The sequence below is a fragment of the Formica exsecta genome, unplaced genomic scaffold (assembly GCF_003651465.1).
Source record: "Formica exsecta isolate Colony F162 unplaced genomic scaffold, ASM365146v1 scaffold120, whole genome shotgun sequence".
In the NCBI taxonomy this organism is placed as follows: Eukaryota; Metazoa; Arthropoda; class Insecta; order Hymenoptera; family Formicidae; genus Formica; species Formica exsecta.
This window is the reverse complement of record NW_021848537.1, coordinates 2,578,165-2,605,342: the sequence shown is the minus strand read 5'-3', so window position 1 is coordinate 2,605,342 and position 27,178 is coordinate 2,578,165. Positions and strand designations below refer to the sequence as shown.

The window sequence follows — 27,178 nt, the reverse complement described above, 5'->3', positions numbered from 1 at the left end:
TCGTCACTGAAGACCTCATCCCCCGTGAAAAAATATATCTCTGATGATCTTTGAGTGTCCAGAGATATCGCTTCCATTCCATTAATTCGCTTTAATTTTACGTGATTGTATATCTTCGGTAGATTCTGGAAATATTTCGGCGCGAGATGTACTTTATTGTGACTTAATTTTTTTCCTTACTACAATTATCCCGAAGTTGGCTCCATCCAAACCGCTCTAAATTAAAATGTAAAATGTAAAATTAATTTATATACGTGGAAAATAAAATAAGTAATCTCACACTTTAGAATTGTTATTTCGAACGAACGCTTCCTATTAGAAATACAATACGACAGTTCGATAGATATACATTTCGCTCGACACAGTTACGCAACGGCAGAAGTAGCTTCTCAGCATCGAAATCCTTATATAAATGCAGATGTTCCTCTTGCAGACATTCGTTCTCTGCGGAGAAATGGCTTTTCTTTCTAACTTTCAACATATCTCTATAGTTACCTTTCTATTTGTTTCGATAACGTAATGAGGAAACAAGACTGTCAGATAAGACTAGAACAGATAAGAAATGGCACTCGATCTTTACATTCATACGTTTTTAAAAAATTATAAATTAAACTAAAATTATAAAATATAATTGAAAAATTGATATAATGCATTATATCTTTTATTTAATAAAAGTACATAAAATTGATAATAGATTTTTTTTTAGTTTTTTTCAGAAAATCTCTCTCTTACTTATTTTCCGTAAATCTAATTTATCTACAAAAGATTTAATCTTAATAAATATTATCACATTATATATAAAACTTTGCAAAAAGTTTTATAATAAAAAACAGATCAGAGATAAAATACTAAACCGATATTTAAATTTAAATATTAAATAAAAGTTTTTCATAAGAACTTAAAAAGTAAAAATAATATTAACTTCTAAAACTTTTCTTTAAAATTTAAGAACATTTATGCTAAAAGAAGAAAAAATATTTCTTAAAATTTTATACAAGACCTTAAGCGACACCGTATGTATTCATGACAATATCCTATTTTGTACCTCTAATGTAATTACTAATATTAATCATAGCACACACACATACACGCATGGCAATTTACTAAGTGTATTTGATTCGCTTCTACGCATCACCTCTATGATAATTATCTATATTTGACTATATCTGAAATTTTTCCTCAACATCCAGAAACAATTCCATTCTTTTCGTCGATTTTTCAGTTGTTTGTTAACATATAGTTTAGAATACGAATTTAGAACAGCGATAGACTGGTATAAAAAATACTACATCTAGAGTCTAAAGAGGAGAATCCTGTAAGAAAAATCCAAGAAATATTTTTTTTAGATTTTACAATAAAATCGCTTTTGGAACATTGAAATTTTAATTCACATATATATAAGATTCTTATATATCTTTATAAATATTATAATAGTCTTGACTATTAAAGTTCCCAATATCTATCGGAAATTTAATGTTCGGAGAATTTTAAGAGTGTCACAAAATATAAATATATGAATAATATCGTAGATATATATCCTTTTTTCTGTACCTGCGTGTAAGGAGAGTCACGAAACTATGTTTCGTCGCGAATAGTACATAATATTTGAATCATCCCGATTGAATCATCGCCTGCGCGCGCATTTTCCTTTATTCCCGCCCATCTTCCCCACGTCTCCCACGGGCTTTTCCATCATCGTACTCGAATCGGCCGATCAGTAGCATACTTTCATCGCGTCGAGGAAAGTGAGCGAGAAATCCGGCCGGGCGAGAGAAGAGGAGTAAAAAAAAAAGGGAGAGAGGATAGCGGCGCCTGAGAAGATGGCGCCATTTGGAGCCAAAGGCTTTCATGATATGCGATTCTCCGATTGATTCTTCTCGCTAAAACCGCGAAATTCCGAAGCAAAGAGTCGCACGGTATCGATGTACATACAATATTGTGAAAAGAAAAATATCGATAGTTGTTCAACTCTCTATTTTTATACGGAGAGAAACGATGTCTTTTATATATGTGTGTAAAACAAATTTAAATTTATAAAAATATTTTCTTTATAAAGATATATTTGCGTCTTCATTTACGCAATAATTTTAATTAATTTGTAGATCTTTTTTCTTTTTAGCTATACTCTTGTATTTTTCTCCTATCTATTTAAATCTATAGTCGATGTGTCGATGTTTTCTCAGCAAAAATGTCGAAAAAAGTTATCATTTATCTTTCCGATCCTTTACATTTCTTTGTAATGTGTAAAATAAACCTCTAATGTAAAAATTCCATTAAAATAAACTTTGCATAAAATTAACTAAAGAAATTAAGTAGTTAAATATTGTCAACTATTGGATTCATATTTAAAAAATCCTTTTTTTTTTAATTTCGTGTTTATAATTTAAAAATTATGGACACAGTTTTTTGTTAAGGAAAGATCGATTCCAAAGAACTTGTCATCGAGAAAATCGGTCATCGTAGGAAGAAGGAAAGAGAAAAAGAACTTGAAAAGAAAAAATGTAACACGACTAAAAAAAACTAAAAAAAAAAAAACAGCAATCTTATGCGGAGGATTGAGTGTGTTTTGGTAAGACACCGCTACCGTAGCGCTACAGCTTTTTCGCTAAAATTGTAGCGGTAAAGTTAGTAAAACTGAGTATAACGCTACAAATGTTGCACTATACTTAATTAACGTTATTGATTTTGGCTGGACAGTGCTACTGTACATAGCCTCCAAATTGTATTTAATTGCTAATAGTCGCGTTCGGTAATTATTTTAAATGATTTGAATAATGGAAAATATTGAAGATATTGTAGCGCTACAGCAGCAGTGTCTCGCCGGAACGCTCTCTTGTAGCGCTACAATAGCGCTACTGTAGCGGTATCTTACCAAACGCACTCATATTGTGACTTTTCAAACGCGACACTCGTGACATGCGCACGAGCGTTCCTAGTCGGCGCGATTGGCTCGCATGTCGAGGGAGAGACGAGAGCCTCGCATTAAAATGGCCGCACCTGGTGATCGCGTGTTCACCGCGAAGAAGCGTCGCGTCGTCACGTAAGAGCTCGCTCACTCGCGCGGATTTTACGAACGCGAAGGAGTCCGCGTGATAGTGACGTCTCACGGGCTTGGGATCGCTCTCTCGGGCATCGTGCTCGTGGAATACCCGAAGAGGGAGAAAAAACATCGTCATCAAATCCCTCGGCGTCGGTGACGCTTCCCTAATAGCGTCTCAAAATATCCCTCGTTGTTCCTCCCTTTCGTGTTCTCGATGTCTCTCCCTCGGGTCGAAAATTGTGAACGCGCTCTTCTACGGTTGTGATCCGCCCGAAGGGGAAGTTTCATCGGTTTTCGGCGACGAGTCACATCGGTGACGACGCTTCAGTGACGTCTCGATAATGTCGCCGCGATACCTCGGTGTATCCTCGTCGTTTCCGTCAGGTTCTGCCTCCTAAATGGGAATGTGAAAAGCTCGGGTGTTGATAAACTTATCGACGACTCTTTCCTATTCGCGTTTCCGCGACGCTTCGATAATGCCGTCTCTATAACAGATCCAAGCCGAAAATATATCATTTCGATGAGTTCAACTTTCCGATAAAGGTAGATGTATCTTAACTTAGCGGCCACTTTATTAGTGAATAAATAAATATAGAGATCATTTCCGCGAATCCGTGGCATCGGAATCTGTAAAACTCTCCGAAATTATACTGACTTTCATCCCTACTTTTCTTTTTTTCTTCTTTCTCGAAAGGGATATGTATCTCTCTGGTACGCGTGAATAGATGACCTTCCATCGATCGCGGTTTGCGTTAGCCCTTCCGAAAGTTGTGGAATATATAGGGTGTCTCGTAAACACATATCCGTCGATTTTTGTTGAACCACTACAAAATCATAATTATATCAGGTCTACCGGAAAGTTCTGTCCGTTTTTGGAATAAAACAAAATACAAATTTTTATTACCGTCAATAAACTTTATTAAATAATGTAATTGCAATTATTATTAATGATTTCTTGCCAGCGTGAGGGCAATTTGTATATCCCATTTTCGAAAAATGTTTTATCTTTTGATACGAAAAATTGAACCAGTGCTTGTTTGATATCTTCTTCATTTTTGAATTTCTCGCCCCTCAAAAAATTTTGTAAGGACAAAAACAAATGATAGTCGGAGGGTGCTAAGTCCGGGGAATATGGTGGATGCGACAGAATTCCCCAGCCTAGTTCTGCAATTTTTTGACGAGTCCCCAAAGCAGCATGTGGCCTAGCATTATCATGATGCAGTATGATGTTCCTCCTATTGAACATCGCCGGCCTCTTTTCTTGGACTGCTGTATTTAAATTATCCAGTTGCTGACAATACTTCTCCGAATAATGGCAATTACATTATTTAATAAAGTTTATTGACGGTAATAAAAATTTGTATTTTGTTTTATTCCAAAAACGGACAGAACTTTCCGGTAGACCTAATATATCATTATAATGATTACAAATTTGTCTTAAAGGAGACTTAGAATACTCGAAAAATTATTAATGAGTGCGTTATTATTGATTGTCCTTTAAATAAATAATATGTAACATATAATCTACAATAACAGTATTGTGAATCGTTCAATTAAAAAACTATAATTATTAATTAGAACAAGATAGATTTATATAATGAATAATAATCGATATTGTGTATTACCTTGCAGATAACAAAATAGTCTACCCGAGGAGTCGGTCGCTCACAGGATCAACATGAGCAGGAGCGGGGAAAGTGGAATATCGCTGGCGACGCCGCCGGCGATTCACGTCGGGCCCATTGTCACGCCCGGATCCAACGAGACCATCTCTATCGTAATACCGTTATCGGCGCAACTCACTACAATGACCAGCCAGAAGGTCTACAAGAACTGCACGGATTGCAGTAAGGACGCGAAACAGTCGACCGCCACTAATCCTGTTCGAAGGTACAGAAAGTATTCAATGAAATATCCTTAAATTCTTTGAACATTTCTTAGTTTCTGATTTTCTTAAAATCTATTTGTGTGTCGAGATTTTCAATATTCTAATGGCTTTACAATTCTAACAATTTTTATCATGATTTTGGTTCCTATACTTTCATTTTTCCACTAAAGTTCTATAAACAATCATTACTAAACAATGCTTTTCTTAACAATACTTAAAAATTTAGAATTATAAAAATTAGATATCCTTTCTTTTACCAGTCCGAGAAACGACAGGACCAAGGGCTGTCCCTTTCCCACGTGCTCGCGATACGGACGAGCGTTCTCCAGGGCACACGATCTGAAGCGACACATAGCTCGGCATGCGATGCGAAAGGAGAAGTTGCAGTTGACTGATCAACATAAGGTCGTTGTCGAAAACGCCGCAAACGACACGACCCTACAGGGCGCCCTTCTACGCGGCGCTGAAGACAAGGGCGGGTTTGCCTGCCCCCGTTGCAAGAAAAGATACAGCGACGAGGATAAGCTTAAGGTCCACCTGGCCTCGCACGGCAAGGTATCTTCCGATGTTACATCAATTACTTTTATCTCTTGATTGGCGTCGGTTGATTAAAATTTTCAGAGTTTATGAGTAATCTGTGGGAATAAAACAAATGTTTTTGTAAGTGAATGAATCTTTTTGACGTTATCTTGAAAATTATCTATTTTCGTGATACGACTATCGAACTGATAGTCTATTTTTTGTACGATAAGCAAACAATAATGCTTGAGAAGCAGCTCATTAATGAAAAAACGTGTCGAGGCATGCATCGAAAATATTTATCTTTTTTTTTTCAGACGATGCCAAAGAACCACTCGAAGCCGGAGGAACATACCAAAGGCATAGGTCAAGCAATTGTGGACAAATCTTCGACACAGAAGGATCCTACAGAGGACGAATTCTTTTTGGAGGAGATGCTATTGCTGAAGAAGGATCCTCGAAAAGCGAACAAAGGCGATTCGAAGATCAGATGCGACTACTGCTCGAAGACTTTCAAGACCAAGTGGACTTTGAGTTCGCATGTGGCCGCTCACGAGGGCCGTTTTCAGTTTGATTGCGGCCAATGCGGCAAGAAATTTGTCAGGAAAAGTCACTACGAGGGCCACGTACGTTCTCACGAGGCCGCCAGACCATACAATTGCGAGCAGTGCGGCAAGACATTCAAGGAACTCAAGCATCGTCGCGAGCATACTAAGCGAAAACATCCGAGCAATCAAAGCGCGATACAAAGCTTGTTAGACAGCATCGGACCGTGTGCGACCGAAGAGACGAATATCGATCAAGCCAAATTCACCTTGCTGATGCCGGTGAACTTTAGCCCGTAAAACGATGGAAGAGATTTTCGCCGTCTTGAAAGCTTACTGTGAATCCTTCGACTTCGAACTATAAAAAATTTAATTCTCTTACGGGGAATCTTCGGATCCACAAGACCTGAGATTTCTTGGAACATTGTATCCATGGGGCCTTCGGTACTTTAGCTTCTTGGAACTCTGGATGCTCGGAAGATTGGATTCTCAAATCTTTTATCTACTTGGAGGATGGAAATCTTGCAACTTTACTTAGAAGATTGGGTTCTTGGAGCATTGAAAGTTTACATTTCTTGAAAACTTAAAACTTAATTGCTTGATCTATGACCTTGATCTTTGACCTCGGCTATAGATCTTATACTTAGAATTTTGGGCTCTTCGCAATATAAATTTTTGAAGGCTCGGAGTTCTGAAGTCTCAAATTTTAACCGGATAACCGGAAATTTTGGATTGATCTTGCAAATTCTAAGAGAGATTCTCAACGACCAAAAAATAATATATATCTAAATGATTATTTTTTTTAAATTTATTGACAAGGGATCCGATTGACAAATCAAAATCGTGTGAACTGATTTCACTGATTATATTTAATTTGTTATTCCATACTTCACGAGAAATGTCGAAAAAATAAATCTTAAGTAAGTGAAGCCATTATCTTGTATTCGCTTTATTCTGTTATCTGCACATTTGCTTAAATTTCCTAGAAAAAAGATATATGCATATATATAATAAAACTATACACGACTTGAAAATAATTTTGATGATGTGATACGGTCATATTAATTTAAGAGATATTTATAAATAATTTGCGGTTCTTGTTTCCTCACCTCAATCATATGATTTACAATGTCAGAGGAGAAAAGTTATTCTTGCGGAATAAGTAAAACATTTTTTCGCCTGCCACGTCTTATGTTTGCTAGTATAAATTCATAAAATATATGGGAAACTTCCTTTTTATAACTCAATCGATATGCGTTTCACTTCTAGTAAAAATAAACTATATGATAACTGTGATAAAAATTATAATTATTTAATAATTCCCGTGTTGAAATGAGTTTTCATTATATTTTAACTACCTATACTATCGAACGCGAGTGTGTGATGTTCCTCCCTTATCCTCGACACTCTGAAACTGTCGCAATGAAAAGATTGCGAGATCAGGTGGCTCCTTTGTTTCGCGCAAATTTCGGGAGTTCTCGCTCTCTGCAAGGAACTCTCGCAAAATTTCGGAAATTCCTGTCCCTCCCGCAACCGGAAATTCCGCAACGATTACGAACGCTATGCGAGAACGTACGTGATCTTCGTGATTGATCGCGATCGGTTACATGATTGGTCGCGATCGCGAATTGCAAGGACGATTCGAAAAAGAAGAGTTAAATGGGGCCGAAACGGCGGAGAGTGTCTTCGCGAAACGCGCGAGGATGCAAAAATGCGCGATACACGTTGGATACTATGCCGCCAGAAGTTCTCGGCATCATCCTGAGGATGCTGTCATTACACGATGTCGCTTGCACGGTTCGTCTGATTTCCAGGTAGATGCCCGCCGATTCGGTATAAATAAATATTCGAGGATGTTTTAAAAATTACCGAAAGATTTTGCTGGAATTATCTCGGAATGTATATAATTTTAAAGAAAAAGCGTCATCAGTTTAATTATATAACATTTAAGAAATAATTTTTCAAAATCTATAGATTCCCGCTTCTATTCACACATGTTGTATTATTAATTCGTAGATCTAGTATTAAAAAAGAAATCCTAAAACACAAACCCCGTACATTTAAAATTCCTTATTTTAACTCTTACTTTAAAATCTTTACATCCCCTCTAGATAAATGAAAAATTGTGGAGGAGAGAATTTTCTCGCTTTTTAAAGAGCAAATCCGTTATAAATTTTAAGCTTAATAACTTAAAATGTTCAGGCTTAAACGCGTGCGAAGATCTTTGAATTTTTTTACTTTTCTTCGAAGATATCGTAGACCTTATTTTAAAATCCAGCTTTTCCTAAGGGTCTACATGAAGGAAATCTTGAGAAGGAAATCTCCACTAATCTAATCTTTTTGATCCTCCCTGAGCAGACGTTGCTTCGATATCGCCGCCACAGTATTAAATAGCGAGTTTCTAGTGGCCGGCATGAAGCTGGAGGCCGCGATAAAACGTACAGAGAGCCTCATGAACAGCGTAAAGACCGATATGGAATTACTCGAGTATAGTAGCGTCTTCAACATGCTGGAACTCATTCGCTCCCAGTATCAGATGTTAAGGGCGGTTACGTGGCGATACACGCACCCAAGGTTTCCGAATCCATCTATATCTCTCGCAGATAATTTAAAAAGTTTGCGAAACTCTGTTGAGAAAATTTAAGATTAAAGATATAAAAATATATCCGTGTAATGATAAAAAATTTAATATTAAAATATGCATATTATATATAGCAATGTGTGTATGTGTGTGTGATTATGTGTGCACGCGCACATACATTTTTATATTTTTTGAAAAATATTTATCTTCTACAAAAAAAAAAATGTAATAAATTTCTTAAATTTTGCTTATTTAAGAAATTGCATCTCTTCAGATAAAGACTATATTAATGCCACATTGTCGAGAATAAAGAGAGCAAAAATCGATATACATACTTTCTTGTTCATTTTATCGTTGAAGATCGCACGACTCACCTACCTCGTGCTTCTACGGTGGTAGAGTCCTCGACAATCTCAACTGCTTGCTACAGACATTTCTGGATCCTGGTCGAGTACCCACGAATGTCTTCAACTATGTCGATTTGCAGATCTTTACGCGCAGCTGTGAGAATTTCATGGATCATTTCGAGAAGACCACAGAGCGCAGGATAAACAGGTAACAGTGCTTCTCTTCGTCAGTTTATAATCTTCAAGCGGACAGTGATCGTTTATTAGTTTATTTTTGCTTTAATGAATCGATTAAATTAAGTATAATTATGAAGAATCAGTAAAAAAAAAAAAGAGAAATCACCGATAGATCCGCTTTAATCTCGGGCTGCAAGATCGTCGACGTCTTAGATTGTCTGGGAGAGGGTCGACAACTGTTGTCTTTCAGGACTTCGTCGAGGACAGGAAACCCCATGGTAAGGAATATTTCATTATGATCCTATGTCGAGTATGTATTCTTTGCGCTTGAATATGAAGATGTTGAGAAACTTGTTTCAACGATAAGCCTCAAAAATATCCTCCAGAAGTATACGTTTTCCGATGCACATTTTGATTTGCTTTAATTATCAATTGTATTCATTTCAACTAATCGATACTTCTTGTGGAAGATGTTCGTTTATCCCATTATTGTGAATGATACGTGAATCGTTCTGTATGTAGACATTTCTCGCGGAAAAATCTCGCAATAAAGTTTAATTATTTAAACCGCAGACTCGTGAGTCCGCGTAATTCAATTTTCAGGTCAGCATGCAACTCAAGTACGTCCTGAGACGCGCGTGGTTCACGTGTCTGCGGGTGCCCAACGCGAACAACGAGCACTGCTGGCGGGATAGTCAGCGTTACATGTATCTTAGATTGCGCCGGCTGGTCGGCAGCTTCAACAAGCATCTGTACCACAAATTGCATTACGAGCGCAAGCTTCTTCTCCGAGGGACGGTAACTCTCGTAAAATCGATCGGAGTACACAGTACGGCGATTAAATAATGAAACTAATTTTACTTAAAAAAGAAACAAAATAATTATGATAAAAATCTATTTTAATCGAGTTTATAATAATTCTGATTCTTTTAGAAAATTTATTTCTTTATTTAATTACTGTACTGTATATATAATAATGTATAATAATCTGCGATTTTTTTTTTTTTGAATGAAATTTTTCTCGGGGAAAAGAGAACGATAGTTTTTGAATTATAAGCGAAAAGACGCATTTTTCCAGCCGTCATCGTTACCATCCCGAAAACCGCCGCCAGCCTCCACGTACTCGGGATACGGCGAATACGGCGGCCAGTTCTTTTATTACGGTAACATGAGCAAGTATGCCTACGAGAATAAATTCAGATACGCGAGATCTGGCAATGTGGAGAACACCGGCGGAGAGTTCGAGGAAGAAGCTAATAAGCCGCATCGATTCGATTTGGTCATCAGAGTTCAATTGAGGTGACCCAATGATTTTTCCCTTTGTGAACGATTTCCTTAGAACTCTTTTCTCCTTCCTCGAACCATAATTGGAAAAGAAAGATACTTGCGTTTTAGAAAATAAATTTTTCTCTGTAAGTAGAATCTCTGCGCATATCGAGATAAAATGGTTCAAATATAATTTCAATAATAACAATTATAATTTTTCGTTTCTAACATCGTGATCCAAAATAATAATTATTTAGTAACGTAAATAACGTTTTTTATTACTCTATAATGACAGTGTTGAATTGTTTAAAGAATGGCTCCTCGATTGATATTCGCGTCAGTTTTTTTGCCCATTGAAAAAGATAAAAAGGCTTATGTTAATCGTTTAGATGTCCGCCAGAATTGGCGCCGCTGTCGACAAGGACGAGCCTGAAGGCCGACGACCTCGAAGACTGCGGTGCCAACTCGCGTCAAGAATTGTACCTGAAACTGAGTACGAGATGTACGGCGTCCAAAGCTAACAGATTGCCGAGCGATTTTACCTGGGAGGTGCGCGGTCCTCGAGTAAAGCATTCGCAATGTCGTTAAATCGCGCGTAAACACTCTTATATACGTGATGTACAATAATATCAAGCGATCATCCAATTTTTATATCTCCGAAGATGAAAAATAAATTAGTCGCATTTTATCCGATGATCTTAAAGTATTGCGATTTATCGATAAAAGTAGTAATTAAAAGGAATCCTAGAATCTTCTCTCTTTAACGAAAAAAAAAATTAATCAATATATACGTGCTTGTGTATCGCGCCTCTGATCACTTACTGTAGTTACATCGATTGACGTTAAAAAAACGTATAAATTTTTGTTCTCACGCTATATGTCAAAATAAATTTACTTCTTTCTATTACTAGAATTTCAAATTATGATCTACCTTTGATCCATGTTAAACGCAATAAAAGTATCGGACAAACAACGACGTATTTAAAAACAGATAGACGACTGAAAGATGCATTTATTTACACGAGGATCTTCTTCAATTATGAAACGGGGCTGATCACTTAGTTCACCAACGCTGCCACGTTGATCGTCTCGTCCTCGGCGTGAGATTGCCACGTGGTGGTGTTAAGTTTCTTGGCGCGTTTCTCCAGGATAGAATAGGTGAAATGATTGAGCAAGATACCCTTGGGCAGGGCGATGCCCTGGAAACGGTACAGACCGTCCACGGGTCCGTCCGCGAGTTTGTGCACGGCCGTTACAGTGACGCGACCCATCAGGCCGCTATTACTCACCATGGGGCCCTTGCTGATATCTATGTGATCCCCCAGACGGTACAAAGGTACTCTGTCATTATCACTGTTTTTGGCGATACTGGGTATTTGCTGAGACTTGAAGGGATTATCCTGGAAGAATATATAGAAATGTGAAATGATATTTGACAGCTTTATGAAACATACAAAAGTGAAGCTTTTTCCATTCCATACCTGGAACATGTCTAACGCGACGCCACGAGGCACTAATAGTTTCTCCAACAGCAGTTCCTGGTTTGTAAGCTTGACGAAAAGCGCGGACATGGCGCGCAACTCGGAACTAGTCGGTTGCCAGTTCGGCAGATCAATGAACACGTCGTAGATAAAGCTACCGGAGTGGATTGCCGGTGTGGGGAAGCTGTGTAGATGTACATTCACGTGGTCCTTGAACGCGCTGTCTGCCACGGCACCCAAGATCAACGAACATGTACGCCAGAAGGCATGATTGACCGCGCCCGTTCGCGGACTCTGCATAGTCACCAGCTCCAGCTCGCACTTGTTTGTGAATGGCCTGTGCATGTCCCAGACCCGACCGTCCACCAGAGCGATAGCGGCTACCTTGGCGACATTCTCGGAGATGTGCCTGGCACAGTCGTACGGCGTAGAAATGTCGCGGTTCATCATCATTACTACCTCATCCTCCACTGACTTGTACGTTACTTCTATCTTCTCGATCCTACCCAGTTCGGATCGCTGCCTTTGCTTCTCTTCATCGAACAGCTGATTCCTCCGCTTCCTCGCCTCTACCTTGGACAGTGTACCAGCGCATCTCGACGACAGGAGATGCTGCGCTGGTAGTTTCACGCCGCTTACGCAGAGCCTCCTGCACCTGCAATACAATCTCTTTGATTAATTCAAAGACAAAATTAAACCATCTCAATGCAAAGATATATCTTTGGAATTTCTATGAATATAGATAGAATCAGATCAACCTTGTTAAACAAAGACGACAAAAGATTAAACTCTGTAAAATCTTCATTATATTTTAACAATAAGTACTTACCCGTGAATCATGTTTTTAACTGAAGAATGCCTCTGACTTAGAAGTTATTTAGCACATGTATCTCAGCATGTTTGATCTAACACTGTTTCCCTATATTATTTTTCTGGTCTTTACAATAGTTATATATAATCTTGAGTGTTCTTGATTTCTCTTTTCTCAATCAGCTTTAAACGCAGTCCAAACTCGCTCCGATCTTGTTTGGTTGACTGTTATAATCGATCCTAACCTCGTCATATTGAGCTTAGGATGATACCATCCGGAACTGCGCGCGCCGTATTTTAAACATACATATGGCGGGAACAAATGGCGGATAGTCTACACTTAAATTAAATATGTGATAGGTGATTGATCATTTCTATGCTTTATAGAAAACTGTCTTGATCTCCCCCTAGATCAGAAGTGGCCATTCAATAGTAAAGAAGAAAACTGTCTAAGCTTTGTAATCGGAATTCTTTGAAACCACTCATGCAAAGAGATTTTCTCTGTCGCCATCCGATTAATCAATTACTTTAAATAAAAAATATATGAATCAAGTATACTGATAAAACTGAAATGAACCTGTAGTTCCTTCTTGATATTAATTGATCAAACGCTTAATTGTAATTACATACTGCATGTATAAAATCTATATTATATAAAATAATAAAATCATCTATATATTGTAGATGATTTTACTATTAAACTTGTAATGTTATTATTTATTTGTAATTCCTTCATTATCTCGATGCATATATGTTGTATTTGATAATATATTTTCAATAATTATTCCCTTTATGTATTCACGTTTTGATAAAAAATAGTAGTGAGAGAAGAAAAAGTTTTCTATGAATAACATCAAATTTATTATTTAAGAGGAATTGAATGAATTCCGCAAATATTCAGATAAATAACATTGTCTCGATAAAAAAATAAAATATCCTGATAAATAAAATTACATAAGCTAAATTACATGTAATGTTAAACTATGAAATGATAACCGGAACATGAAGGTTTACTTTATTATTGGACGCGTATGACACACACATACAGAAATAAAAAAAATAAAAAAAAACAATCGGCGATTTCACTCGAAACTTATGTCGAAACTGTTCCTTTAAAAGAGTTACGTTTTAAAAAGATCTTTTTCGGCTGCCATGCGCATAACCTTATCCTTTATACTCGTATTTAACTTATGAAAATCTGTCGATAATATTACAGCTGTCAGGTTATGCAGAATAAACTGGAAGCAGTACTCCTCGAGTTCCTAAAATTCACACGATATTCGATGATATATACATACACATAAATAAATACAATACATCGCAATTAATGAATTTCAATATAAATAGCGATTAATCGTGAACTATAATACTTACCTTATCATTGCATTCCATAACCTCATTGTAGTAGGAAGCTATATTTGACTCCTTGATTTCTTGCTTTATTATCTCACGGCAATCTCCCTTAAGATTGGTCTCGCAGTACTCGTCAGCCAATTTCATAAGCTCTGTAACGAAGTGTCGTTTCAATTTCTGATTTGTAAGTTCGTGATAATTTGAGTTTACACTCGACTCAAATTCACCTAATGCGTTCTTCGAAGGTAAATCGACTTTGCCGGTATATAAATATTTCAAGAAGGCCTTGTAGACGATGTAGGAAAATTTATCTGATATGGTGTATACTGGTGATGAATCTAGTGTACTGTTGAAAAACAACTTGCTGACATTATGAAATAACCAAGAGGTTGAGAGATTCTCAATAAGAGTACCATTTTTTTCTAAATGCTTACCTTTCATCATTTTCAGTCCCTTTTTCTTGAAACTTTTTTTTAAAATGCTGACAACGAATCTTAAGAATAGCCTTGTGAACATGGATAGGTTGTCCTTCGACTTGTAGAATACAATCCGTTGTTGACTGTGTCAGAAAAGAACAAAAATTATTTAAAAAATGATTTAATAATATTAAATTAATATAAACATTTATCGTAAAAAATTTACATAATTTTTCACTTCTAATGTTATAATTCAGTGTGACTGAAGTGAGATCAAAAGTCTTAATCAAAGTAATCATTATGCAATTACAATTTATTTTCTTCATATAGAAAAAAGTTTTACAATTATTTTTTTAGAAAAATCTGTAAGTCTTTTACAAGTCTCTATAATCTTTTATATTAAAATATATATAAATGTCTCTTCATATTAGGATGGTTAGTATAAAAGATTATAGAGACTTGTAAAAGATTTATAGATTTTTCTAAAAAAGAATGATATATATATCTGGTTTTATGCTACATAATACGAAAAAGTGCATACAGAAAAATAATACGAGAAGACGTACCGGATCGTCGAATGCTGCTGCTATGGATTCCAATACATTCAATCCTTCTACGACGTATTCGTAATCGTACATAGATATAGTTAATGGCTTGTGCATGACTCTCAACTTACTATATGCAAACGCATCATCAATCTTGGAGAACTTTGTGGGAAACGGAGTGGTAATATCCTGACCAAAGCAGTCGCCCCATACATAGATAGTTTTATTACTGCCGACGGCAACGCTCAAGTTACCATAGGCAGCGATGTCCGACACCTCTCCCATCTCGGCCACGTTCACCTGTCGATTGCATCATTTTTTATTATTCTGTTTCTCGTTTCATTCATTATTAAAAAGTTTTTCAATTTTTATCAATAATTCATGGGTTACCATAATATTCGGACTCTCGAATTTCAGTATATTAACGCCTATTTGTCCGTTATTATTCTTGCCCCAGGCGTAGACATTTCCTTTATCCGTGAGCGCCAACGTGTGCTCGTCACCGCAGGCCACATTAACTGAAACATCAACATCGATCATAAGGATGTTCGATACTGCAACATTCTTAAAAACCAAATCTCAGATATAAACAAAAAAAAATTTACCTATTTTGTCCGAGATTGTGGTAATTTGGCGTGGGCACACGTAATGTTTTAATAACTGAACATTATTTGCTGTTTTCGTAGAGCAGGGCGCTGCAGTTGTATTCATAAATGTATATTGGGAGGTATTTGGATACTTGAAATTGCTACCAAATTGAATGTTGGGGATAGAAAAAGAAGTAGTTTTATCGTTGAACATCAACTTTGACGATGTTGAATTAGAGAATGATGGATTAAGGGCATGAAAAAAATTGTTTGAGGTAGTAGAAGTATTATCGATTGAAATCTGGTTATTCTCGTTGTTGCCCCAACCATACAATTTGCCTTCGTCAGTGATAACCATGTTGAATGTTGAGCCACAGGAAATGCGGACAACTGTCTTTCCTTCTAAATCATGTTTCACTTGTCTCGGCAGACTGCCATCGAAGATAGCTGTGCTTTCATTACCAACCTGCCCAAAATTATTTTCTCCCCAAGCATACACCTGAATTACAAACAATTCTTTAGTTTGTAATAATCACTATATTCGTTATCATTGCCATAATTCAACCTTTGTTTACCTGTCCATCACTAGTCAGAGCGAGACAATGATGACTTCCACATGCGATATCCACGATACGTTTCTCACTTAAGCCGGCCACTCGAGTAGGTGTGGGCGTGACGTTTGATTTGTGCTTCTTGTTAAAGCTCCAGGAATAAACCTTTCACATACACATAATAGTAATGCTCTAATACATTTTTTAATATCTTGTTGTATATGTAGAATGTTACATTTGAGTATATATAAAAGCACTGCTAGAAAAGACTTGATAAAAGGCCAATGATGAAGTTTGACATTATTCACTAAATGCTTTTCGATTTGATAAGTTTATATAAACTCACTGGCCATAGTTGATAGCTATAAAAAAAATTGAATGTTTTCTTGTACTTGTAAAATATTATAAAAATGTGTGAATGATATAATCAACTCTAATAATTTTTACTATAATATTTCTCAAATAATATAATCAGGCCATTTGTGTCCATAGTTTCTTTCTTCTTACAATATCTTAAGACATAAATATAAATTTTCATTTCTACTTGCTTCTTAAGAAGAGTTCAGGACTTAGAAAAACTGTAAAATCTTCTAATAACAAACTTATCATCGCATTTTTCTTATCTTTAAGCAAGTTAAAATTTATTTTCAAAAATTCAAATGTCATTCGAGAGATATGAACTCTTTAATATACCTCTCCCTCTTCTGTAAGTGCCAGGACAAGATACGAGCTGCAAGCAAAGGTCTTTATGTTTTTTCCACATAGTTCTTCTATCTTTTTTGGATAGATACCTATATGTGTGTCACTGTTGAAATGATCAGTCTTCGAATGATCAGTCTTCGAATGATCATCTTTGTATACATTCTTGTCCTTCGTCACAATTATAGCCCTGTTACCACAGTCACCTCCTATATGTGTGTCACTGTTGAAATGATCAGTCTTCGAATGATCATCTCTATTATAACCTAAGCTGTATACATTCTTGTCCTTCGTCACAATTATAGCCCTGTTACCACAGTCACCTGTTTAACAACACTACAGCATAAGTAACAATATTACACAGCAAAAAACAAAAAAAAAAGTAAATCTTACCATATACCATAACTGTACGAATTTGTGAGATAAATTCCAACTTTAGTAGATTGAAGATTGGCCAGTTTCTGAGACCCAATGGATACATCTCTTTCGTTGGATTGCATTGCAAATTTTCCTTCTCGTCTTCCTGCATCTCCCTACACAAATAGTTCATAATTTTCAGTTTAGTTATCTATTCATTCACTTTGATTTTAATTAATTGTATTTCATATCGCATGCTTTTTGTTTTCATCTATTATCTTGACGTCTGCGATTTCGACATCACCATTATTTAGTAGCGATGTGTATAAATAAGAAGAAAAAATAAGACATCAAACTTACACTTTTTCGTTCGTCTTTGTCTCTGTCTCTGTACTTTCCTCCTGTTCGTCTATATTCGTTCCTTTTCCGGGAGATAAAACACCTTTTCCAAAGTTGTCGACAGTATAATAACGTTCTTCTTCCAGAGAATTTTCCAAAGATGTTGACATGATAGTATCGCGATTCTGTGCGGCCGCAATATTTGATGCTGACAAAACAGACGGTAGAGAAGTTGTTCTTCTTGCTCGGGCTCGGATTATTTTCCTCCGAGAGTTAGGACCAAACGGACTCATACAATAATAAAAATAATTGAAAATGACTACAGACAATTCCTCCACAGTATACACTACTCTTTCTTCTCAGTTCTTCTTTTTGAATGTGATACACAAGCGCGCTGATGCTATCGTTCGTTATCTGCAAAAGCGGAAGATGATATGTAAACACTCGACTAACGAATATCGTTTACTTCTTCGTAACGGTTAAAAGTTTGATTCGTCGAAAACTTTGTACAGATAACAAAAAAACGCGCAATATGAACACACATATGAAAATATACGCACAGGAAAATCAACAAATATATTATTCTAACTTCAGGAACGCGCACGTAGTGATACGAGATATACTTCATATATGAAAATTTTGCCACACACAAAAATCGAACTGAAAAAAAATATCTCTAGAAATCTCTCAAGGAAGTCTTATCCTATTATGACGTCAGAAGCGGAAATTCCTTTTTACAGATTACGAAATCAGTTTTTTTCGTACATCACGACTTATACTTTACGCGTTACTGTGAATTGATGAAATACATCGAAAATAACTCTCTTCATTATTTCGCATTAATTATAATGTGTTCAAGGATCCGGCTTACATGTCTAGCCAAAATAAACCTGATAACTGAGCAAAAAGAATCAGTTTATACATTATATATGTATACAGATATATAAAAAAAAAAAAAAAAAGATAAATTTCGTATTGGGAAAAAAACAAAGGACGTCAAAACAGGTTAAAAAATATACGTGAAAAACAAAATAGTGCGGTCGAATAACCGGCTTGCAATTTTAACCATTATATATATTTAAAAATATACATTAATTTATGCTCAAGTGTCTGATATTTATAACTATACAATTGACAGTCGGCATTCGTTAGTTTCTTCTGATATAGGGGAAAGGGAGGAATGCAAATCATACACGCCGAACGTCGGAGTAGTTTAAGGTGCGCACTGTAGTATTAGTAACAGTCCATCGAATTGATATCTTTCTGTTTGTACATCGTCAGTATGTCGTCCAGGATCGATTCGAAGCTACTGGTATATGTCTTTAACCAACGGTTCTTCTCTTCGATGTAAGCGTTGATGTCGCAGTTGAAGATCGCGCGAAGAAAGTCTTGGCGTGTCACGGACGAGATATAATCAAGCATCTTCTTTTCCTCCTCCATCACCACTTCGCCGTCCATGTTCATGGAACTCTTGTAGATAGCCGCCAACAGATTGGTATCGTTCGCGTCCACGATTTCCTCGATCACATATGAAGCGTTTCTCGTTTCCTTATCGGAAGGAGACGAGGGTACCGGCGATGTCTCCTTAATGTAGACAGTGTCTATCGTCGCGCTGTTTTCCACTGGTAACAACGGTTCGTCCAGTTTGTACTTGAGCAGGCAGGATTTCAGCTTGCCGATTATCGTAGCGGATGCTTTACATACTTCGAAATCGCTATCGTCCTTCAAAGTGACCAGAAGCACCTGAAAGATATATAATATATTTTGCTATTAATATTTATTTAGGAATTAAATGCCCTCATTTATTTTCTTGATTGCATGTAAAGAGATTTAAGGATATAAAGTTTGTATTCTTGAGATTAGTAATCGAGGTCAAAATTTTCAAGTTCTATTACAATTACTTACACCTAGGCAACTTTGCCTCGCCAACTCGTCCAGCGCTTTATTTAGCCTCTTCTTAATTTCTGTCTCGTTCAACGCCACAATCTTCCTGTGCTCCTTAGAGAACGTCACGTTTGGGAATGAGTCGTCGAGCATTCCCTGATCTGTCAAATGCGACTTGACGAAATGATCCCAAAACATTAATGCGTTCGTTTTCACCTCCCAATGCAGATCGAATACAGCCGCCACGGACATCGCTCGCAACATCGAATCGATGACTTCCTTTCTGCGAATCAATGATTACTCAATTATCCAATATATTAACCATTAATCCACATATTTAAAAGTTCTACGTACGACCACTTCTGATGGACATATAACTCCTTCATTAAATTCACAGCCTCCCTTCTGACTATCGCTTCGTTCTCGTTCTCGAGTAAATAAATCGCCATTTCCTGTAACAATCGGTTTATTCATGTAATCTCTCGTCTTCCTCAACGACATATTCAGAAGATGTATATCAATAAGAAATAATACTTACAGTTAAATTTACTTGCGACAATTGTTGCTCCCACAGTTTGTTGATGCGCACGATAGTCGCGATGAAAGTTAATGCCGACGCTCGCACGTAACTTTCGCCATCCGTTTTAGCGATTTCGATAGCCACTTTCGGAAATTGATTTGTCAACAAGAAGTCTTGAAACGCTGGATATTCTACGACAGAAAGATCACGCTGTATTTGTTGTGTGTATATTTGTATATATATATTAATTATTCATTGTTGTTTCAGTTATATTACCTGAAACACAGATAATTACAAGATTCATATATGTGGCTACATATGTACCAATCCTACCCTATATTCTGATTCACTTACTGTTTTCGGAAATCGTTGCGATGGTATTGAGAACTTCGAGTACGCTGTCTCTTACTTCCCAGTTGGGATCGTGTAGCCTCTTGAAGAGTATAGGCCCTATGCCATTCATGTGACTGTCCGAATCCACGAGTAGCGCCAAATTAGGAGGCATAAAGTTATGGATGGCGAGCTTGCATAGCTTCAACGCCTTCACGCAAATCTAAGTAGGAATTGAGAATTTTTGTGAGAAAGACTTATGTCATCCTTTTTTTCCTAAGTTTTCAAACAGTTACAATTAAATTCCTTTTGTATGAAAAAAAAACATGAATCTATTAATACAATTTTGGGAATCAATTCCTTACTATTGGTAATATTTCAGAATGATTGAGGATTCCTTGTGCAAGAGATAATACGCATATTGTTTCTACGCATTCTTGCCACTTCAGTTTAAATCTCTCCGTCATGATAGCTAATCCATCGAGTAATGACGCCAGTAAAATAGGATATTGCACTATAGGATCACCTTCAAATATTGATTTATAACGAAACTTTCGCACATGTTCTGAAGGAGAGGTGCTGTTCATATTCGATGACATATGATTCTTTGTTTCCCCACACAAGTCTGGCAAGTAACTTTTCAAAACGTGGCATAAAGCTTGAAAGGCGATAACCGCTACATCCTGGAAAAGATCACAGTAATCAAAGAGAAGTTAATAAGAACTCAAAATCTATATTTAGTGTGAACACAATTATTTATAACTATAATTTGGAAATGGTGCAATAATTTAAATATGAAATGTTTATTGAATTATAAGCTCAATTAACATATCTTACAATTATACATAAATTTTGTATACATGAGATTAAATAAAATAAAATAATAATTGTAGATTTTAATTACAAATTGTAAATTGCAAAATAAAATAATAAATTAATTATATAAATAATTCAAGAAGATACTCACTCTATCCATTATATCTAATATTTCAAGCAGCAGATCGATAGACACTTTACAAATTTGTCGGAAGATCTCCCTTCCATATGATATCCCTTATGTTGTATGCTAATCTTTGCACAGTGGTACACGTTACATCGAAAATTTTATTAATGAACATATCAAAGAAATCGTGATTTAGATGATTCTTCTTTATACACACGCACAATGGTAATATCTATTTATACAAATCAAAAGTATATGGTTTGTTTTTAATACTAATTTTTAAACATACACATATTTGCATATGTACAGATATGTATGATATAAACAGTGGCTTACCATGAGAGCGATAGCTTGATGTTCAAACTTGTGCTCCTCTGGCAAAACAATCTCTCGTAATGCGAGCAGCTTCTTCCAGTATACCATGGCAAATTTGTTATTCCTCACCAACTCTATGATATATTTCTTTGAGAGTAACATCATAGATATATAACACAAACCATAACAGAACTTTTGCCATGCATCGGCATCAATCAGATCAGTGTGTTCTTTGATTCCTTGCTTTAGCTTTAAGAACAGCAACAGCAGCAGCAATTTGTGCACGTGCTGGAGGAAACGAGTGCTGATGCATGCCTCGAATAGCGCTTTTACCCGCATCTCAAGGTTTACGAGTTTCTCGAGCAGTTCGGGAATGCTATTGTCCAGACTCGCAAACAGTGTGTTCTCTAAGATACTGGTTAATAAGTCCAATGTGGCACATAACAACCTATTTTGTTCCAGGTAGGTCTCCTCGAGCGCTTGATGCAGCTGAGCATCTACAGTATTGTTCATTAAAGGAGCAGCAACTGCCAATATAATCTCTGTACAGGCCTCGACGTTTTTTTGTTCATGTAACAACAACGTCGATAAGAATTTCTGACTCTCCCTTGTAACATACATTGTGTGATTCCAGTGTGCACATTTCACGACGTCCCTCCACAGGCCTGTCGCGTTTAAATAGAAAGAGAATAATAATTTAGTTATATCATTTTTTGTAAATAAATAATATATAAGAGTTTAGAATACACTAAAATTTTTTTATAATTTTCTACATGTTATTTTTGTTTACGAAAATATAATGCTTTTATTCTTTTGTTTCTCGCAATACAATTCTAAATAAATATTAAAAATTAATCATCATTTAAAATTTTATAAAATGCTTACCAGATTTTATTACCCATTGTCTGCCACTTCGATGAACAATCAAGTCTGACAGCATTATTGTATATGCCATTTTAATAGATGCAGGTAAGTCGTCTCTATGCAATTGCAATATTTTATAGAGTCTATTATACACATCCTGGCATTGCCAATAATGATAACGTAGTTCATGCCGCGAGATAATCCCCACAAGTTTTAGCGTAAATGTAATCACAGGCTGTGAAACCTTCTGTCCAGATTCCCATACAGCCAAAGCCTTTGGTATCCATTTTTGAAAGACCTCACAATATTCATAATCGACTGTAGCACCTGTATGATTTATGTCGAAGATTATTCATTGCAAGATATATATTGAAACGTGGTAACACAAAGCAATATAGTACATTCTTCACTTACAATGCTTTGTGTTCTCCGCAATGTGGCTGAGCAAGTGATCTAAATAGGTTGTCGAGACGACATTGTAATCTGGCAGGAGAAATAGATCCAGGACTTGTGCCAATACAACCTCATTCTTCTTTTCACTGCATGAATTCATAATGTCCTGATATTGAGACTCCTACGACCGGCAATCTATTTCACAGACACTAAGTACTCTTTAATTGCGTGTTATCAGCAGCAAAAAATTAACAATCTTGAAGCAACAGAATATAGTCTGTCGTTTACACCCTGCAAATAGCGCGCGCGATTAACGATTAAAATTTATTAATAGGACGAGAAAACGTTTGTATACGAGGCTGATAAGCCTCCATTTTGGAGATTCTTGAAAAATATATTACGTACTTACGACATGTTCAAACGAGATAAGCGATTTTTTAAAGGGTACAATGACGATTAACGGATGACATTTTTTCAACACTGTTAAATCGTCTGTTCTATAAACACGTGCATCGAGACTGAACGAGGCACGAATCAGAGAATATGTTCGTTTCCCCGCTATCGTGACGATATATCACTGATAATGCAGGTGATTCTGTAATTTCATGGATCGATAATGCAATGCACTATTTAACATTTATACAATCGAGACGCAAACCATATATTGATAAAAGATACATCGAACTATAGAAACTCTGTATTATCGACGAAGCGATATCTATTAAATTATATATATATATATGTGTGTGTATAAAGTACGTTTTTAAATTATATTTATAAATATTAATATATTTATAATATATATTAAATTATAAAATTAATTATATTAAATAAATAACATTATACATATAACGAAAAGGGGTAGATAACGTGCAATAGCAAAAACGTGACTGTATTTCATAAAAGCTTGAATAAAATACATACTATGCAGCTGTGAAGCATATCTGCGTAATTACACAATTATTGATAAGAATCTTTTACGTTATAATAAACTTTTATATCATATATACGACTGTTCAATATAACATAATGAACAACGCTGTTACCTGTAAATTTTTTTTTCCTGTGTACCGTTTATATATAATACACCTGTTTTAATAAACAGGAATTCTCATCGTATAGAACGTTAGTTATCTTGTATTACGAGATCGGAAGGGAAGGAATGCGAGAAAATCGCTCGCATGGATAAGCTTAAACGCTTTATAACGTCGCACATTTTTCTCAAATTCTTCTGCTTCTCACGTCATAATTCATGGTAACTGACGCATATTGAGAGGTATCGAGAAGTTTTAAACAAAAAAAAAAAACACGTACGATATTTTAATGTGTTGAACCTTTATAACATTCCTTAAAATCGCAAGACTTCCAGATTTCTGTCAACTTAAGACAATAGGTTTCAAAGATTTAAAAAATAGGCGTATCAAGGTAAAAACTTTAAAAAATAAAATTCTAAACTTGCACAAATATTAGAGTTATTGAAAGTGTAGAAATGTTAAGAATAAGGATTCCAAACTTGCGTATTTGCGAAACAACGCTCCTAAAGAACAAATACTATTAAATCTGATTCGTTATAACATAACAAACAACGCATCTCGAGCTAAAGCATATGTATCATTGATATAAAAAACAATTTATCAGCAAACAAAAAGATTTTTGTATTATATGCAAAATCTTCTCTCATGCGCTATATGCTTATCGAGATTCCAGGCTTCGCCGCTTCAACGTATCGGAGCTTCAAGATTCTAAATTCCAACGTTCTGACATTCTATAGCTCAGAAATTTGAGATCAAAGAATCTAAGTTTCGAATGCGCCATGTTTTCTAAGTGTTAAGATTCAAAATTTTTAGAAATTCTGTAATAAAAGACATCTAGAAATTCTGAAAGCAGATATTTCAAAAACGTCAAGCTTGCAAAGCTAATAATCTAAAAATTTTGCTTTAAGAAAAATATCTTTAGGCTCTTTTTTACATGAATGAATTTTTCTTAAATAAAATTTTAAAATTATTGTGATTGCAAATATTTGGATTTTTGGACTTACAATTCTGTGATAAATATTTATTTTAAATATTATATGCCTGTATATTTATAGACACCTAAATGCTTAAACACTTTCAAAATACATATATTTTAGATCAGTGAGTCTGCTTTAGATTTTCAGATCGTTGGATTGTTTGGAATTTTAAGCCCTTATAAATTGTCAGATTCTCACGATCATTGAATTCAAAATTTCTCAAATCTCAATATCTTGGATCACTAATATCTCTCTGAAATCTAATTTAGCCTGGTTGCATACTCATAAGATCTAATATAATCTCTGCGAGAGAACTAACCAAACCTTTCCTTTAGTAGAATTATGCTTTCACTTCAATAATGTGTGCTAAACACAGACTTTTATATGTATATTATACTGGACTGCCTCGATGCAAGAGCAGCCATTTTTAAGTGGACAGCCAAATATGCTACAAGTTATTGACATATTTCTTATTTTTATATGTGCATTAGATGCATGCTTGATATTTTTCACTCTTCTATTTTTACTTTAAGATATATGTTCTCTGTATTATCTTATCGAGAGACACGCATATCAAATTCTACCCACTTAGAAGAATGGCTGACTTAGCTGTGTTAGTGGTCTAGTAAAATATATAGAAGTCTGTAGCGTTAAATAATTACTCAGGCTCAAAGCTAAACAAAATGCATACCTGTTAAATCGTGTTAACATCGCAACACTACACCCTAGTTACTTTCGTTTACGTTCTTAAACGCACAATAAGATACAATAATAATATCGCAAATATGCCGTGTAGATGTCCATCCGGCGTTCGCGCTCAACATTTATATTATGATTACTTGGAACATGGAAGCAACATGTCAATGTTTCTTTTTTTCTTATATAGAACACTCAAACGATATTAATTGCGTCGTACAATAAATAGCTCGGTCTGAATGGTACTTCAGGCATTAAAAGGAATCGTTGAGGAAGCGGGGTGTCGAGAAGAAGCACCCCGCGACCGACAGACTTCATAATTGCATCATTTAAACTCTATAACTGCCATTCAGATCGGAATTATTTTAAGTCCCGTGTCTTAGCGGTAGCCCGTGTGTTACATTAGAGCTGAAGTAGTAGTTTACGAACCGAGATTTCGAAGAGAAAAAGTGTCGATGGTGATGTGTTTCGATCGAAGTGCGTGTCCTCTTTAAACTGGGACGCAAACCGTTTAAAAAAAGTACCTTGCGTGCGGAACTACATAAAAAGAGTTTCCATAGAGAGCCCTTTTCTCTTCGAGTAGACGACTTATGTCTTCGCGATGTCCATCGGTGATCCTGGATGGGGAGCGGCGACATTTGCCGTGGGATTGGGAGCGATGGTCGGCGGTCCGCCAGGACTCACGATGGTGGGCGGTATTGCCGGTTTGACGAAACGATCCGACGTGCGTCTGCTGGACGGTGCCACGATATGTCCCTGTTTCGCGCAAACATTCGCGAGTAAAGATAAATAATAATTCTCTTTTAGAGCGCCAGGAAGCGCGTTTCATCGCGATCGTCGAGCAATGCTAGATACTAATTGAAAAAGAGTATCTTACGTTAAAGAAAGACTAGCGTATTTAAAGAGTAATCAATTAGTTTCCAGCATTACCACCATTTCTCTATGTGATAATTTACCCCTGAAGGAGGTGATGAGCTAGCGAAGGGGGAGGCAGTCGATTGGCCGCAGGCGTAGCACCGGTTTGCATTGAAACCCTCTCTGGACGTTGAACCTAGCATGTTAATATCTAATGATAAAACGCGTACTCGCATGAATTCGCTAAACGCAAAACGTGCATCCAGAGAAAAGAAAGCGCCGGCTTTAGTCACTTGCATATACCACGTTATTCTCTATTCATATATAAATTTTATATTCTATCTCTCTTATACATGCTCTTTATGATTTTTTATTTATGCAAAAGTCAGATTAAAAAAACATTAAAAACTTACCTGGGCTTAGTGGCCTTGAGGAACTAGGCGAAGGATTGTAGGGCACAGGACTGGACAATGTGCGTGTCCTTATGTTCCCTCCAGACATCACGATTTCGTTGTAGTGCCGTTCTTCTTCCATCTCCAAACTGAAATCACATCATGTCTATGAAATTAAGAATAATAAGTATCTTTCAATCATATCTAAAATTCAATTATATTACAAGAAAGAGATATATCCATTTTATTCACAAATATATTTTTTCTGCTAAGAAAAAACTGATTGTAAATTATATAATATATTAATTACATATAAATAACAAATATGATCATTAAAAATATATTTTTAACAACTCTTTGCTCATTTAAATTGCAGATTTAAATTGTTATGGAAAATTCGTATTATTATCATACAATATATATAGCTTGACACTAACCTGGACTCAGACTCTGAGAGATGTCTGCACAAGGCTT

General features: G+C 35.9%; 6 protein-coding genes and 1 long non-coding RNA gene across 14 annotated transcripts in view; 2 read left to right on the top strand and 5 right to left on the bottom strand.

Annotated features, from left to right (window-relative positions):
- Positions 1 to 7,177, top strand: part of LOC115241412 (chymotrypsinogen A-like) — a 107,045-nt gene extending 99,868 nt beyond the window's left edge. For 2 of the 5 annotated variants that reach the window (XM_029817168.1, XM_029817176.1), the window contains 3 exons: positions 4,673 to 4,930; positions 5,189 to 5,483; positions 5,765 to 7,177. In XM_029817168.1, the coding sequence (XP_029673028.1) occupies positions 4,719 to 4,930; positions 5,189 to 5,483; positions 5,765 to 6,292 (1,035 nt within the window). In that variant the 5' untranslated portion in view covers positions 4,673 to 4,718 and the 3' untranslated portion in view covers positions 6,293 to 7,177. Of the gene's footprint in view, positions 1 to 2,541; positions 3,041 to 4,672; positions 4,931 to 5,188; positions 5,484 to 5,764 lie in introns of those variants that run through there. The other 3 variants (XM_029817187.1, XM_029817185.1, XM_029817160.1) reach the window with 2 other exon arrangements.
- On the bottom strand, positions 3,434 to 4,779 carry LOC115241526. 2 transcript variants are annotated; one of them, XR_003884920.1, is made up of 3 exons: positions 4,666 to 4,779; positions 3,696 to 3,864; positions 3,434 to 3,525 (listed from the first exon to the last, which is right to left on the bottom strand). It is a non-coding gene; the product is annotated as an uncharacterized LOC115241526 (long non-coding RNA). The 2 variants fall into 2 exon arrangements; XR_003884918.1 differs by having other exon boundaries at positions 3,436 to 3,525; positions 3,708 to 3,864.
- A 238-nt stretch (positions 7,178 to 7,415) lies between the features above and the next one.
- On the top strand, positions 7,416 to 10,982 carry LOC115241512. The gene is made up of 7 exons (XM_029817281.1): positions 7,416 to 7,806; positions 8,351 to 8,566; positions 8,934 to 9,128; positions 9,270 to 9,375; positions 9,701 to 9,895; positions 10,176 to 10,396; positions 10,753 to 10,982. The coding sequence occupies exons 1-7, from the start codon at positions 7,652 to 7,654 to the stop codon at positions 10,949 to 10,951; spliced, it is 1,287 nt and encodes a 428-aa protein (XP_029673141.1). The 5' UTR covers positions 7,416 to 7,651; the 3' UTR covers positions 10,952 to 10,982.
- LOC115241442 (39S ribosomal protein L39, mitochondrial) lies at positions 10,532 to 13,371 on the bottom strand. Its single transcript, XM_029817208.1, has 3 exons — positions 12,674 to 13,371; positions 11,845 to 12,499; positions 10,532 to 11,763 (listed from the first exon to the last, which is right to left on the bottom strand). Exons 1-3 carry the CDS (start codon positions 12,682 to 12,684, stop codon positions 11,422 to 11,424), a joined length of 1,008 nt encoding a protein of 335 aa, XP_029673068.1. The 5' UTR covers positions 12,685 to 13,371; the 3' UTR covers positions 10,532 to 11,421.
- Positions 13,372 to 13,498: 127 nt separating this feature from the next.
- On the bottom strand, positions 13,499 to 18,440 carry LOC115241345 (RCC1 and BTB domain-containing protein 1-like). Of its 3 annotated transcripts, none has more exons than XM_029817065.1 (13): positions 18,062 to 18,439; positions 17,523 to 17,915; positions 17,199 to 17,338; positions 17,021 to 17,128; positions 16,800 to 16,903; positions 16,131 to 16,271; positions 15,574 to 16,054; positions 15,359 to 15,486; positions 14,990 to 15,268; positions 14,442 to 14,566; positions 14,235 to 14,353; positions 14,029 to 14,159; positions 13,499 to 13,916 (listed from the first exon to the last, which is right to left on the bottom strand). In XM_029817065.1, the coding sequence occupies exons 2-13, from the start codon at positions 17,792 to 17,794 to the stop codon at positions 13,776 to 13,778; spliced, it is 2,169 nt and encodes a 722-aa protein (XP_029672925.1). In that variant the 5' UTR covers positions 17,795 to 17,915; positions 18,062 to 18,439; the 3' UTR covers positions 13,499 to 13,775. The 3 variants fall into 3 exon arrangements, with proteins under 3 accessions (XP_029672925.1, XP_029672932.1, XP_029672916.1); XM_029817072.1 differs by having other exon boundaries at positions 18,267 to 18,439; XM_029817056.1 differs by having other exon boundaries at positions 17,523 to 18,440.
- A 129-nt stretch (positions 18,441 to 18,569) lies between these two features.
- On the bottom strand, positions 18,570 to 22,910 carry LOC115241318. Its single transcript, XM_029817018.1, is given in 11 exon segments — positions 18,570 to 19,244; positions 19,407 to 19,668; positions 19,740 to 19,837; positions 19,924 to 20,096; positions 20,260 to 20,458; positions 20,601 to 20,918; positions 21,203 to 21,260; positions 21,262 to 21,410; positions 21,515 to 22,158; positions 22,379 to 22,684; positions 22,772 to 22,910. Coding segments are annotated over 11 exon segments (2,856 nt in total). The 3' UTR covers positions 18,570 to 18,734.
- Positions 22,911 to 23,618: 708 nt separating this feature from the next.
- The window catches only part of LOC115241502 (coiled-coil domain-containing protein 6), a 7,872-nt gene continuing 4,312 nt past the window's right edge, over positions 23,619 to 27,178 (bottom strand). The window contains exons 4-7 of the mRNA XM_029817268.1: positions 27,142 to 27,178; positions 26,726 to 26,853; positions 26,414 to 26,508; positions 23,619 to 26,213 (exon numbers count right to left, since the gene is read on the bottom strand). Coding sequence (XP_029673128.1) covers positions 26,046 to 26,213; positions 26,414 to 26,508; positions 26,726 to 26,853; positions 27,142 to 27,178 — 428 coding nt within the window. The 3' untranslated portion in view covers positions 23,619 to 26,045. The remainder of the gene's footprint in view (positions 26,214 to 26,413; positions 26,509 to 26,725; positions 26,854 to 27,141) is intronic.

Coding starts and splice junctions, on each gene's coding strand:
- LOC115241442 (XM_029817208.1), bottom strand. Junction 11,764..11,844: donor TCGCGTTAGACATGTTCCAG/GTATGGAATGGA, acceptor ATATTCTTCCAG/GATAATCCCTTCAAGTCTCA.
- LOC115241345 (XM_029817056.1), bottom strand. CDS start 17,794: ATGAGTCCGTTTGGTCCTAACTCTCGGAGGAAAATAATCCGAGCCCGA. Junction 17,339..17,522: donor ACAAAGACGAACGAAAAAGT/GTAAGTTTGATG, acceptor CTATTTGTGTAG/GGAGATGCAGGAAGACGAGA. Junction 13,917..14,028: donor TTATGGAATGCAATGATAAG/GTAAGTATTATA, acceptor TGTGAATTTTAG/GAACTCGAGGAGTACTGCTT.
- LOC115241512 (XM_029817281.1), top strand. CDS start 7,652: ATGGGGCCGAAACGGCGGAGAGTGTCTTCGCGAAACGCGCGAGGATGC. Junction 8,567..8,933: donor TGGCGATACACGCACCCAAG/GTTTCCGAATCC, acceptor TTATCGTTGAAG/ATCGCACGACTCACCTACCT. Junction 9,129..9,269: donor ACAGAGCGCAGGATAAACAG/GTAACAGTGCTT, acceptor AATCACCGATAG/ATCCGCTTTAATCTCGGGCT.